The sequence below is a fragment of the Zea mays genome, chromosome 1, assembly GCF_902167145.1.
Source record: "Zea mays cultivar B73 chromosome 1, Zm-B73-REFERENCE-NAM-5.0, whole genome shotgun sequence".
Taxonomy (NCBI): Eukaryota; Viridiplantae; Streptophyta; class Magnoliopsida; order Poales; family Poaceae; genus Zea; species Zea mays.
Window position 1 is genome coordinate 226,362,778 of NC_050096.1, and position 15,686 is coordinate 226,378,463.

The 15,686-nt window shown below is 40.2% G+C and overlaps 1 protein-coding gene across 1 annotated transcript; it reads left to right on the forward strand.

The window, feature by feature from the left end:
- The first annotated feature begins 14,940 nt into the window (after nt 1-14,940).
- LOC118476125 (uncharacterized) lies at nt 14,941-15,210 on the forward strand. Its single transcript, XM_035964250.1, has one exon. It carries the CDS (start codon nt 15,003-15,005, stop codon nt 15,111-15,113), a length of 111 nt encoding a protein of 36 aa, XP_035820143.1. The 5' UTR covers nt 14,941-15,002; the 3' UTR covers nt 15,114-15,210.
- The last annotated feature ends 476 nt before the right edge of the window (nt 15,211-15,686 follow it).

Consider the following 15,686-nt stretch of genomic DNA (forward strand, 5'->3'; position numbering starts at 1 on the left):
ATGCTTTCTGTATGCATGTGTGCAAGATTCCAAGCCGACCCTAAGGAAGCTCACCTTACGGCCGTAAAACGAATCTTGAGATATTTGGCTTATACTCCTAAGTTTGGGCTTTGGTACCCTCGGGGATCCACTTTTGATTTGATTGGTTATTCGGATGCCGATTGGGCGGGGTGCAAAATCAATAGGAAGAGCACATCGGGGACTTGCCAGTTCTTGGGAAGATCCTTGGTGTCTTGGGCTTCAAAGAAGCAAAATTCGGTCGCTCTTTCCACCGCCGAAGCCGAGTACATTGCCGCAGGCCATTGTTGCGCGCAATTGCTTTGGATGAGGCAAACCCTGCGGGACTACGGTTACAAATTAACCAAAGTCCCTTTGCTATGTGACAATGAGAGTGCAATCAAAATGGCCGACAATCCCGTCGAGCATAGCCGCACTAAGCACATAGCCATTCGGTATCACTTTTTGAGGGATCACCAACAAAAGGGAGATATCGAGATTTCATACATTAATACTAAAGATCAATTAGCCGATATCTTTACCAAGCCTCTTGATGAACAATCTTTTAACAAACTTAGGCATGAGCTCAATATTCTTGATTCGCGCAATTTCTTTTGCTAGATTGCACACATTGCTCTTTTATATACCTTTAATCATGTCTCTTTCCTATGCTATGACTAATGTGTTTTCAAGTCTGTTTCAAACCAAGTCATAGGTATATTGAAAGGAAATTGGAGTCTTCGGCGAAGACAAAAAGGCTTCCACTCCGTAACTCAACCTTCGCCGTCGCTACTTACCACTCTCCATCCTTGGGGGAGAAAGCAAAAGGACTTCGTCTTTGGTATAATCTTAACTCATTTGTTTATGACCAAAGGGGAAGACACTACCAGGAGGGCTCTAATGATTCCGTTTTTGGCGATTCATGCCAAAGGGGGAGAGAGTAAGAGCCCAAAGCAAAAGGACCGCACCACCACCAATTTCAAAACTTAGTGTTGAATATTTTTGGTATCCTATTGTGTTCAAAAAGGGGAGAAAGTAGTATTTCAAAAATGATATATCAAAACCCTCTTGAACACTAAGAGGAGGATCTTATTTAGGGGGAGTTTTGTTTAGTCAAAGGAAAAGCATTTGAAACAGGGGGAGAAAATTTCAAATATTGAAAATGCTTCTCAAAATCTTATTCATTTGCCTTTGACTATTTGCAAAAGAACTTTGAAATGGATTTACAAAAGAATTTGCAAAAACAAAACATGTGGTGCAAGCGTGGTCCAAAATGTTAAATTAGAAAGAAACAATTCATGCATATCTAGTAAGTATTTATATTGGCTCAATTCCAAGCAACCTTTGCACTTACATTATGCAAACTAGTTCAATTATGCACTTCTATATTTGCTTTGGTTTGTGTTGGCATCAATCACCAAAAAGGGGGAGATTGAAAGGGAATTAGGCTTACACCTAGTTCCTAAATTATTTTGGTGGTTGAATTGCCCAACACAAATTGATAAACTAACTAGTTTGCTCTAGATTATACGTTCTACAGGTGCCAAAGGTTCATCTACAACTATACTAATTCGACTGTCCGGAATACCGTAGATTATTCCGGACAGGAGAAGCTTTTTGGAAAAACAGGCCAAGCGCGGACCGTCCGGGCTCTTGCGGCGGACCGTCCGCGACATCGGGATACCCCTCGGACAGAACCAATGCAAGAACACAAGTTTCCACTACAGACTGTCCGGAGGAAAAGCGAAGACCGTCCGAGCCCTCACGCGGACCGTCCGGCCTCAGGCGCGGACCGTCCGGTCGGTAAGAAACCGAAAAACCCGAAGGTGACGGGTTCGGAGAAATGAATTATAGGGGGCCTCGCGGACCGTCCGGGGTGCACGACCGGACCGTCCGCGACTGGCTCTGTCTGACATCTGACGTCGCATTAAATGCAATATAGCCGTTGATATAGCCGTTACTGCTGACCGTTGCATTTTCAGTCGTTGATCTACAGGGGCGGACCGTCCGCACCAGGAGGGCGGACCGTCCGCGCTCAGCAGAATGGCCCAACGGCTAGGAAGTGGTTGGTGGCTATAAATACAACCCCAACCACCTCCATTCACTTCATCCAAGCATTCCAACCTTCAACATTCAATACAAGAGCTAGCAATCCATTCCAAGACACATCCAAAGCCTCCATCTCTCCAAGTTTCACAATTGAGAAAAGAGATCATTAGTGATTAGTGGCTTGAGAGAGAAAGTGATCCGTGTGTTATTTGTCGCTCTTGTCGCTTGGCCTTTTTTCAATCGTGCTTTCTTGATTCTTTCATCGCAATCAAACTCACTTGTAATTGAGGCAAGAGACACCAAACTTGTGGTGGTCCTTGTGGGAACTTTGTGTTCCAAGTAATTGAGAAGAGAAAGCTCACTCGGTCCGAGGGATCGTTTGAGAGAGGGAAGGGTTGAAAGAGACCCGGCCTTTGTGGCCTCCTCAACGGGGAGTAGGTTTGCAAGAACCGAACCTCGGTAAAACAAATCTCCGTGTCTCACTTGCTTATTCGCTTGGGATTTGTTTTCCGTCCTCTCTCGCGGACTCGTTTCTTTATTACTAACGCTAACCCCGGCTTGTAGTTGTGTTTATATTTGTAAATTTCAGTTTCGCCCTATTCACCCCCCCTCTAGGCGACTATCATACCTTCAGGACAAATATCGGCTACCCAAAGGTGGACGTAGAAATATAGCTTTGAAGGTTGAACCCTTCGAAGGTGAGGAGAGCATGTGAATTGTTTAGTGATCCCATATGCATGGGCAATATTCACCTATTTATATGCACCTAAGCCTATACATCTTTGTATGAAAATACATTAGGACCATTGCGGCGACTCGACCAGATTTATAATAGATCAAGTATGAAAACCATCTGCCCCGCACTGATTTCCTCACACTTGAGCCCATATAAACCCAGGGGTCTAATAAAATCGCGAAGGATCTCAAACTTTTCCTTCGCAAGCAAGATCGTAATGAACTGACATTCGCTGCATCAAGTGTTACAACATTCCATAGACTTTAAAATAAGTTGGAGTGCATAGAGCTATTACAACTTAGATGGCACACATGCCTGAATCAAGTTAAGGAAGACTGTTTATAATGATCACATCATGATTTATCCCATCCTTTGATCATAGTCGAGAGTATCGTCACTTCTTATCCCTATCATCAAACTCATAGAAAGTGTAGTTCTTACTATGATGAGATAACTGAAGTCAAGTGCTCACTATCCAAGAGCGATGATGATTTGAATCGGTTACTAACCAGCTGGTGGGTAATCCTAACACAAATTGTACCCACAGTACTTCGTGAGATACAATCACCACTACACTCATTCCAGTAGCAGCCTTGCTGCACATCTCGGATTCCACAGGGGCCACCATACACGGGAACCGCCCGACTACCAGAGGGTTAGGGCGTACCATCCTCCATGGGTCATCTCATCGTGTCCCCGTCACTCCTCAACCACACTAGTAAGTGCACCGCGAGGTCGTATCTGGCTAGAATGGTGTTCTAGCTTCATGGTCGGAACGAATTATCCAGCCAGCTAAGTGTATAAGCATAAATTCAACATGACTCGAGTGACCACAATAGTACGGTCCTTAATCGACACAGGAGGGATCACTACGTCCTACATGATGCCCATAAGAGTCCGTGTGGTCTCAATTTTAAATCTTTATTTCCATCATGGATATTGCCTGATGACCTTATCCCAAATCAAGCATAAGTAACCTCCTATATCTTGTAGGTGACAGGAAATCACCCGTCTTCTACCGTCTAAGCGGGCCTAAGCATTTTAAGTGTACTTACTTTAAATAGGTGGCAAGGATAGGGTAAACAAAGTAATCAAGGGTATATGCAACAATTGGTTCCAATCAACTTCTATACCTAATGCAACATTATAGGTAGATAGTGAATAAATTAAAGTATTGCAAATATAGGAAGTTAGATGTCGGGGCTCACCTTTCTCGAAGGAACTGGGGCGGTGATCAGGACACTCTTGAGCTTCAGCTTCTGGTTCACCCTCTTCCACGAGAATTCCTGGCAGCTCCTCGATAATTCCCACTGGCACTTCCTCCTGCGATCCTGTATGATGTATGTATGCAGTATGAGGATACATGATGCTCCATGCAAGAGATGTATGATGCTTATGGGTCCATGTAGTGTGCATATTCTGATTAGATTTACTATGCAGAGGTTTCTACAAGATAGTCTACATCGTCCAAGAACATGTAGTTTGTCTTTTCTTGATTAGTCCTGACTAACAGCTAAAGAATCCACACACTTAACACAATTTACACTACAAGGTATTTCTAATTACCTTACACATACACGTGTAGACACACTCAAGCAATATTCTTCATTTAGCCTTTTTTTAAAGTTAGTTATCTCTTAGTGAGAAGGATTTTTGCTCATACCCTATGTATCATAACTGTAATTATTTACTAATTCATTCCAGGCTAGATCTTATAACTATTCAAACCTTTATATTCCATTTAATTGGACTTATGTTTTGAATAGTACTCGACTACATCCAAATATACTACAAAATTATAGCAATTAGTATTCCTCTACCATACTCTACCACAGAAATCTCAATTGTTTTGGACCATTCTTTTTTACTGCACAAAAATAACAAGAAATGGTATAGAAAGTAATTTAAACTACTTTGCATCACTAAATTATCCAAACAACCATTACCATATTTTTCATGTACTTTAATTGGCCTAACAACATGTCACAAAAATTCACACAGACATTCTCTTTATAAATCTTTTTCCATGGTTTGCTAAAGAAATCAACCTTTTCTGTTTTTAATTTACAATTCAAAATTTTCCTACATAATGATTCATATTAATTCCAGAGGTGGTCAATAACACATGCCATGTTCACAAAAAGTTTCACATTAATGCTCGAGGCTGTGCTATTTTTCCTATTTTCTAAGAATTCAACAACTTAACCTTTTAATTCACAAAAATAAATTTATTAACAGAACATACATCTAAAATAATTATCACAGATAGACAACCTCTAGAGGAACCTAATAAAATTTGGAATCATATTTTTTCTAACAACGAATTTATTTATTTTATTATTTATAAGGAAACTCAATTTTCTTTTTTAAATTCAAACCGTGCATTAAAACATTCAAACTTCATAGTTCAATTTGAAATATGGTTGTATACAAGTAATATTAAAATGATCACTTCAATAGATATCTTGTTTTCATAATTTAACAATGTTTATTATAGAACAATGTTTATTACAAATGTTTAACTATCGCCTTCTTAAATAGAAATATAAAAGAAACTGTAGACCATTTGTTTCTTAATAAAAATAAAAGATAAATATATGTCTAATATATTTCCCATAAAACTTAATTTACCCTTATATTCAAGTTCTTATAAATGATGATATATTCTCACAATGTTTAAAATTAATATAGAGCTTTTTCTAAAATAAGTGTTAAAATGGATTAATTAGTGTTCTTGCTTTTCTATACTATACTTAAAGCACCAGTTTTAACGGTCGTCCCGCGTTATTTTTTACAAATAACCTCTTACAGCTATTTTAAATTAACCCCATGGGCCACAACTCTGGTCCAGGCAAGTTATGTCGACCTGTTGACTATGTCGGGCCAGCCCGTTAGCATGTCGACCCATTTGATTAAATCAGCGTAAAATGTTAAAAAACGGTGAAGGAGGTGGGGTTTGAACTCATGCCCTGATGAAAGAAGGGAGCACCAGTTTTAACGGTCATCCCGCGTTATTTTTTACAAATAACCTCTTACAGCTATTTTAAATTAACCCCATGGGCCACAACTCTGGTCCAGGCAAGTTATGTCGACCTGTTGACTATGTCGGGCCAGCCCGTTAGCATGTCGACCCATTTGATTAAATCAGCGTAAAATGTTAAAAAACGGTGAAGGAGGTGGGGTTTGAACTCATGCCCTGATGAAAGAAGGGTGGAAGACACTGGATGAAGATGTCTAACCAATAGAACATCATGCTCAGATGTTTTAAATATTGAATATAAATTGTATATATGCATATACTTTTTTTGTAAAATAAAAAATATATAATCATGTCGGGTCGAGCCAGCACTACGGACTGAGGCTACAACCCAAGCATGACACGACGTTCTTGGCTCTTACAAGCATTAGGTCGTTTCTGAGACAACATTGGCGCAATGGATTCAATGGTGTTTTAGGTTGCTGAATTGGATGAATCAACAATGATTTGTCACACTAACAGTAAAATGAAAGGTTATTTATTGGTTTTAAACGTTAGTAATTGTTACGAAGTAGCATAATTTATATTGAGCACATCCAATTTTTATTGATGTCTGACTTTAGCAATCACTCCATATTTTGATCTATCTTTTTTATAAGTTTGAGTTCATGTGACTTATTTTAGAAACTTGAGCTCGCAATCTTTCTCTTATTTGGTCTCTGTATGGTGGAATTATGTCATTTTATAATCTTTGTTCGTTCAGTCAATCGTTGTGAACTCTCTTCTAATCGCTCAATTCATTGGGCGTGTTATACAAGACATATTGGGTGAACTAAACAATAACATCAGTTAGCGAAATCAAAAAATATTATACGGAGAGCGGAGACAATCAATAAAAAATCTTAATTTTTTTTGGTGGATAGTTTATATGGGTATTGTTGTAAGCCGTCGCAACGCATGGGCAACCGACTAGTATAAACTAAAATGACAGTCTATATAATGTCGAATATAGTTTTCTCAATAATAAATTAGATCATCTGTTTCTAATTTAAAATGACTTAATTAGTTTTCTAGGCATGATTAATACGTCATTTAAATTGAGTCCATATTATTTATGTACATTACGCAGTTTTTCTAAAGAATAAAATAATAAAATTAGTGTTCGTGTTGTTTTATAATAATTAAAATGTTAGTTTACCTATTGTTTTGTATATAGCTTTCTTAATAAATAATGTAGGCCATGTACATTCTAATAAAAATAAAACATAGTCATTTGTTCATTAACTTTTGCATAAAAGCTCACTTAAAGCATATATCATAGCTCTTCATAAATAATAGGTGTTTAACAATATGATTATGATCCTTTCACATAAAATTTGTTTAAGCTATTTATTAGCTTTTCATAAAATTAATGTTTTATAAAGTGTTTATAACCTTATGAACCCTTAACCTTTGACATACCGCATATGACTTTTATAAAAGACTAAATTGCTAAACCTAATATCTGTATATTTATAATTAAGATATATTCAAGCTTAGGTCTTGTTTTATAAATAATGAACCAAACCTTTTTCAAAAGAGCGCCTTCTTGTTATAACCATTGCTTGTGATGTTTTGAAAAGCAAATGCTCTTTTCGTTATGCTTTCTTTTAATTTTGTCTAAGGTGAATGTTGTATGTTATTGAGTGGTGTTTGTTTCTTCTTGTTTGTTTATGTGATGTTCAGTCATTGATCCCATATTTGAGAATCAAGATTCAATTTTGAAGAAGCTCAAGATTTCTTTAAGCAAGGCAAGTGGACTTCTCCCTCTACATACTCTGTTTGATCCCAAACAATACATATAATAAAGTTTACTTTTGATATGTGCATAATTTGACGGGTTACCTATTCAGATACACCTAACCTTTCCAACCTTACTCCTTGTTTAACCCAGAATTATGACCTAATCAAGTAGTTATGCTATTGCTACAATTCTAACTTTATGCTGGTACTCCTGCTTATGATATTAATGTTCCAAATAGTAAGTTTACATTACTGTTGTTAATCCGTTGACTAAAGAAGATCATATGATTTAATTGGAACATGGAGTGACCACCCAGGAAAACAGTGCTACCATGAGGGTGGTATGGGACGCCCTTGGTTAAATAACTAGTGAAGTCTTATGTTGGGTGCTAGTCTTGGTCGATCAGAACGGGGCATATGCCATGCACTTATATTTCCATCTCATGTAGATTGGATATGGGCATAGTTCCCAAGCTTTATCCTACAAACTGGACTATAAGTTTGGGTTACGTCAGATGTGATTTATGCAGTTTGACCATTTCCAATATCTGCATAGTGAGGACTCTAGGGAAAAGCCTCGTAGTGATACCCTAGCCAGTCACCTCGGAAGTGAATACGGGACTTGCAAACCCGGGCTAAAAGGGAATCATGACTCATGGGTAAAGTTGTGCCACCTCTGCAGAGTGTAAAACTGATATACCAGTCGTGCTCACGGTTATGAGCAACCTAGACCCTCACATGATAATTGAACTTGAAGAGGAAATAAATCGTGGACCTTTTTGGTTCAAGTGGTTCTGAGCTTATGCTGGTGATATATTTATGCTGATGATATACATATGCTGATGAATATTGCTTATGCTTAATATGGGTTTGGTATATACTTATACCTTAGTAATCAAGTGTTGATAATTAAATGTTGACCAATTAAAATGCTAACCGCATTAAACTTTAGCCTTACCTTGTTAACCTTGCATTTTCACCCCACTTGCTGAGCCCCGACCATATGTGAGCTCACCCTTGCTTAATTTTGATTAGAAGTTTGTAGATGAAGATTATGATGGTGAACTTGATGGATGCTAGTCTATTGATACCCCCGGTCATCTTCATGTGGAAGGATGTCCATGTTTCGATGTACTTTGATGAATAAAGGTTAAGACATTATGTCTGTTCGAAGTGTAATATGTTAATATAATCTTTATTTACGCTTTTATGCATTGTTCTTTTGATATATTACACTTGTGACGTCAACATATGTGTGGAAATAGATCCTGGCACACATATGCTACGCATTCGGTTTTCCCTTAAAAACCGGGTGTGACAGTGCACTTAAATTGTGAGTTTAGAGTTTATCTCTAACCCTAATCCTCTATGTTCTTCATATTTCTTCCTCTTGATTTGTGAGTTAGGGTTACCTAACCTGAACCCCTTTTCTATTGATTTTGGTCGTTTTGGGTTAGGGCTACCACCATATCCTTTCTTCGTTCTTCTTCGACCCCCTTCTAATCCCTCTCTACTTCTTAATTGTGGGCTATGATGCATAATGAGCCTTCCCTTTGTTGACCCATGATTCTTTCTAGACTCTAATTCATTAAATTAGGGTGAACTTGGGAAACTTAGGTTGGCTCTAATACCACTGATAGAAATTGACACCGTTAGGATCTATCTAAGTCCCTAATTTGCCAATCCGAATTACCTCAATGATGGTAGGAGTTCTAGATCGCTTCTAAGGGTAAAGGAGGGAGTGTTCTTACATACCTTCCTGTCCAAGTGAGATGCATGCCTTGGTCATTATCACCGTGTCTACCACCGTGCACCTCCTCCCTAGGCTCCTCCTCTAGTGTACTCCTATCCATGTTTAGTCGGTGAAGGTGGGGGCTCCTCTATGCCTAGCCTCGTGGGGTGGCGGCCTCTATGGACACCATTGTTGTAGCTTTTCTGGTCACTAGAAACACAAGATGCATCAGTACCTTTAAGACTATGGTGCCTAGGGATTCAAGCACGTGTATACGTTGATGTCTATGCCAGCTCTATGGCATTCCTATGACCGAGGGCCACAACCATGGGTTCGGTTTGCTCCACCGATTAGGGCACGTGAAAATCCTGAGGGAGTTAGATAATTAGACTCGATCTTTTGACCAAGCCAGGGAACAATAATAGTTATTACAACTATAAGGCTAGTTCCGACAATAGCGGCTACTAACCACTGATGTAGACGATAGAACGGTCTATACCTACCATATCGATTTTAACACTGGTCGATTCGACCGGCCAATCAATGGGTCTACTGACCGATCGATATCGACCATGTTGGAGTTGATGTTGGTCGATACAGATCGATGTGTTGGATGGTTCGGTCGGTACCGATCTAAACTAGTAGGTACCATCCATCTTTAGTGATGTAGCACTACATAGAACTTTTTTAAAAAACATATCCTAAGATTGCATAGAAGAAACATCACGAATGCATGATCTTATTCATATTGTAACATGTCTACATATCTCAATATTACTTCTCCTCCGTCCCAAAATAGTATTTGTTTTAGCTCTTGATTTTTTATGCCTATATTCAAATAAATATTGGTGAATCTAGACACATATAAAACATATACATCAAGTATTGTATGAATCTATTAATTTTCTAAAGTGAATTTTAATTTGTGACGTGTTGGAGCCAATTTGGTACCAAACACTAGAAAAAACCACCTGGTAGTCCACAACCCTACGGCAGGAGCGAGTCTCCTTTGCTCGCGTGTCGGACAATCCACGTGTGCGCAAAGGGTCTTCTTCTTTGCGAATAACCCTAGAACTTGCCCCCCTCGAGAGGAACCATGTCGGGGAGGAGAGTTGTAGGGGTTGCTCCAGGATTGATAGGCCACCCGGGGAGTCCCTATGCGGCGTAGAATCATCTAGAGATGAAATAATAGGTCGAGGAAGACTAATACTAGGGCTAAACTTAGTCTAGATTACTCCTACTCCTAATTAATGGAAAGAACAATGCAACTAAGTTAAATTTGATAGATAGATTTGATTGGATTTGTGGGGGGCTACAAGTCGGTTCCCATACAATTCTTGTGGAATTTGATAACAAATCCCGTAAGAAATTACGAACCCTAACTGATTATGTTCACATGCGGAACGTTCGCGCCGCCACCGCGGACCGTCCGGACCGTGGACTATTAAGCCTATAGGACTGGACCGTCCGACTGGCTATTTTGGTGCTTAACACATGCCCCATGTCTTTTGGTGGAGGTTGACGAACCAAAAGCATATGTACTATCAACACTCTTCAAGAAACAATAGATCTCACAAGTCATTTTGTTCTCGAAGTAAGAATTAAGCCTGATGCAAATCACCAACTTTAGACTCTAATAAAGTAATCATTTAATAGAGTTTTAATGCATAAAGGTCGTTTAGGATTGTATCTTTCTCGGCCATGACTGCTTGATCATTGTTTCAATAGGCACAAAATTGTGGTGCCTCACAACCTGAATAAGCAAAAGGAATATACATGTAATACGGGTTCATCGCTGCACTACTCCATGTTTGAACAGGACAATATATCAACGATGAATAGGCTGGTGAAAAGTACCATGGCATCATTGAATGAGTTGGCGACACTTGTTGCGTCGCCTTTTGTTCCATTTTATTTGGTTGTGCTGCCTTTGCAGGTAACCGATGTCATTTTGTTGGCCGACCACAAGGGACAACCTTTTCAAAAGCAGGGACGACTTTAACTAGCATACCATATGATTTAGATGAATTTTTGTTCGACGTACCTATTTCTGGTTGTCGGTGCCTAAAGGCGCGTTGACGCCGTGTTCTCTGGTCGCTACGAGACCGTCTGGCCAAATGGACCGGACTGTTTGTGTGTGTTCTGGACCGTCCGTGTGCTGGCACCAGACCGTCCGCGATGTGCGGGACATGGAGCTTTAATATGTTAGCCGATCACGCTTGCCCATGGAGCCTCCTGCACTGTTAGTCCTTTTGTTTGGAGCTTTCTGAGTAATTACTCTTTGCGATATTTTGACGTGTGAGCACTACCAACGATAATGTTTTTGCCTTTGTCCCTTATCGGGCACGTTCGGCCGAACCAAGACTTTTTAACCGCCAGCTCTATCATATTAATAGGAAACAATATTAAAAGTAAATTTAACTTCTTCATGCCCATTCTTTTGGAACGGCTGTAAAGAAGAGCATGCCGAAGGTGTGGCCTTTGTTGGCCAAACAAGTTCAATAGTATCTACATCTACGGGCTCATCATTTAAACTACTTGGATCACAGTCCACTAGATGCACATTATAGCCAGCCGATTTTGATGTTTCTTTACTTCGGCTTTCACAAGCCAAAGCTCATTGGTGCAGTTGTACAAATAAAAAGAGCTGAGTGCCATCTAATTTTTTTTCTTTTAGGTAATGTCTCAACCCATTAAAAGCCAGCCATGCTAGTTGTTTGTCCAGAACATGTATTTGGAAGCTTCGGTTTCTAGTGTCTCGGAACCTCCAGATATATTTATTAACCAATTCTCCATGCCCTTGTCAGACTGAAGCTAAATCAACTAATTCTAATTCATGCTCTCCTGAGAAAAAGTGTTTGTGAAATTTCTACTTTAACCCCCCAAAGTTAATAGAGTTAGGTGGCAGGGGTGCGTACCCAGCGAATGTAGAGCAGTAAGGGACAAAGAGAATAATTGGATGAGATATGCTTCCCTATAAGCCAATTCCCCTAGGTGTGCTAAGAACTGGCTTGAATGCTCGTGCGTGCTTTTCTTGCCTTCACCGAAAAATTTATAGAAATCCGGTATCTTAGTTCCTTGCGGATATGGCACGACATCAAATTAGTGATTATAAGGTTTCCAATACGATTGCCCCGTGCCTAACACACTAAAACTGAGTTTGTCCCTGAACAACCCAACTACCTCGTCTGTAAATTTTTTCCATCATGTCTAGTGACCATCCATTGAGTTTGGGGGTGAAAACCTCAGGTTGTCAGACATTATTTTGTCAGCTTTCCTCATAGGGATGTTCAAAATGCATGTTAGTTGTCCTATTAGTGCTACTCCTTCCCTATATATCTTGGGCTCTCAGACGACCGAAAAATATTCGACCCTGTGTGTATGAGGTGGCGTGGCATGGTTATAATATACTACTGATGGGGTGGCATAGTGCTACTGTGAAGTGTGCAAAAATGGTTCATTTTGTACAGCTTTGTGTTCTGCGTACGTGTACCCAGACGGTCCAGAGTAATGGGCCAAACGGTCTGAGATTATATCCGGATGGTTCGACTGTATATGACGCTAACTAGGTGGTCTGCGTGTACGCCTGTGTAGGGTCAGACAGTTGGCAAAACATGTCGAACGATCCAACTGTGTCCAGAGCCGGTCACATGCCAGGCGGTAGCGGTTGTGGTGGTGCTATGAACGTATTCATCGGCATATCATACAATGACTGGGTACCAGATGACCCATTTGCAGCCGATGTATTAGGTGCGGGTGGCTCCGTATTAGGTTCGTGCGAGGGAAAACTAGGGGCAGTAGATTTTTCATACGAACGTGTCCGTACTTTAATAGATTCATCTATATATTCTTTTAACTGATTCCCCCGTTGTTCTATGAAATCCTTAAAAGATTGGTCTAGAATACTTACAGTGGGAGCCTGAGGCGAAGGTAGCAGAGATGCCATATCAATCTCCCCTTGACGGATGATTTTCTGTTGGCGATCCACCGTGAAGTATGATAGGTACTTTTTTATTTGATATCTCGCGTTATTCGATGAGTTGTCGCAGCACATCTTCCACCTTGCGTCTCACGAGGTTATCAAAGGGCTACCGATCATCAACCGGATGTGCCTATAGGGTTGGCTTGATGATGTTGGTGACAACGACATCGGTGTGATCTTTAGAACCAGCCATCTAGCAGCCGATTTTTAGTAGATCCAAACAGCCTTGTGTCCGTAGTGGACCGGAGTTGTCAAAAAGTGTGTTGGATTTGATTTGGTACCAAATACTAGAAAGAACCACCTGACGGTCCATGACCCCGCGTCAAGAGTAGATCTTTGCTCGCGTGCCGGATGGTCTGTGTGTGCGTAGAGGGTCTTCTTCTTCGCGAAGAACCCTAGAACTCGCCCTCTGGGAGGGACCCGTCGGGGAGGATAGTTCTAGGAGGTGCTCCTGGATCGGCAGGCCACTCGGTGCGTCCCTAAGCGGCGTAGAGTTGGCTAGAGATGAAGTAATAGGTTGAGGAAAACTAATAATAGGGCTAAACTAACGCTAGATTACTCCTACTCCTGATGAATGGAAAGAACAATGCAAATAAGGTAAATTCGATAGGTAGATTTGATTGGATCGATCGTGGAGGTTCAACAGTCGTATCCCTTCATCTATATAAGGAGAATGTCTGGACCCATTACAAGTCGGTTCCCTAGCAAATACCGTGGAATTTACCTACAAATTCCGCAAGAAATCAGAAACTCTAACTGATTCTGTTCACGCGCGGACCATCCGTGCTGCCACCGCGAACCGTCCGGCTGTCTATTTTGGTGCTCAATAGGACACATGAGGTATTTTGGAAGAAAAAAAAACAAAACAGCTTCCATTCTATGCGATACGTTCTCATATACCGCTAATATATATTATCGTTGTTGCACTCTGTCATAATGTACATGCACTGAACTTTGTTCCAGTTTTGGGTGTGCTTACTGCTGCTTCCAGAGTGTGCTAACTTCTGAAATCACAGAAAGCAACAAATAAAACTTAATCATCTCTGCACTCCTCGAAATCCTACCAAAATGACACGTATCGTTTGAACGACGCTATTATCCATGTTTAAAAAACAAGGTTAGTTGGAAAAGGAATGTTCATTCACTTTTTAAATTTGTCCAGATGCAACCCCTAAAGAGATGTTCTTTGTTATTACGTAGTGAGTAAGGGTTTGTGTTTGACTAGTCTCTGTTTCGCATGGCAAGGGAGAACCCATCCACACCCTTTGCTTATGATGCTGGAGAATGATATTGCTTGCATTTCCATCAACGTACGTTTAATTCAATGTTCATGCATGTATTATTCTCTGAAAATGTTCATGCATGTTTATTAATTAAGTTTATCCTACTCCAGATGATCCAGCAAATTGAAATGTTACATGCAGTCTCAGCACACGACGTCATCGAGATCACAGAACTTCTCTCTCGGATGAACTAAACAATAATAATCTACATATATACAGCTGCCCATGGATTACCATCCCCAAAGCAGTTTCCGGATATAATAATAACGGCAAGATGAGTTCCCCAAACTTGTTGCATGTGAGGGGTATGATGCTCTGATCTCTTGTGGTACGCGATCGATATGTATTCCACCTCTATATAAGGACCTCAATTCTCTTCATCTTTCATCCACAACACTTAATTACCACCAACTCACTCCAACATTTCTATATATTTTATTTTTTTGTAGCTATCCTCAGCTGCAATGAAGGTTGGAACCCAGATGAAGCAGCTGAACAAGTCTCTCAGGGAGAAGAGGGCCAAGCTCTACATCGTCCGCCGCTGCGTTGTCATGCTCCTCCGCTGGAGTGATTGATCGATCTACCCTGTCAGCCCCCTCTGGTTTTTGGATCTTTTTTTGGCCCTGCTGTTTCAGTAGGGCTTCATCAGATTGTTCATGTAACGCTTCCATGCATGCATGATCTTTTCCTTCACATTTGTTTTTCCCTGCTGCCTCTTACGCTAGAGGTTAAGGGTGTGTGAGGATGCATTGATACATTCCTCGCCAACGAATAAGGTTTGCTATTGTGTCGCGTTGCAAGAATTCTGTTGTACGAAGACTGTAAGAAACTCGCCAAGAGCCCAAGACGATCGATGACATGAATAAGCCCTCATGTATGATGTATCCCTTGAGATGTTTTGCGGTCATGTTTCCAGGGGTCAAAAAAGGGAGAAAAAACATACATGTACTGCAAGACCTTCTTCTTCTTTTTTCTGTTACTGGGTTGTATTGAAGTGATCAGCCAGAATTGTTCTGATACAGTTCACATTGGAGAGGGGCCAATGGATATATTGGCCGTCTACTAGTCAAAATAAGGCTGAAATGTATTCGAAATCTAAAACTATATGCAATATGGAATGTCAGATTGGCAGAAAGATTTTTCTTGAT

Bases quoted from the DNA above. Each gene is read 5' to 3' on its own strand.
- LOC118476125 (XM_035964250.1), top strand. From the start codon at position 15,003: ATGAAGGTTGGAACCCAGATGAAGCAGCTGAACAAGTCTCTCAGGGAG.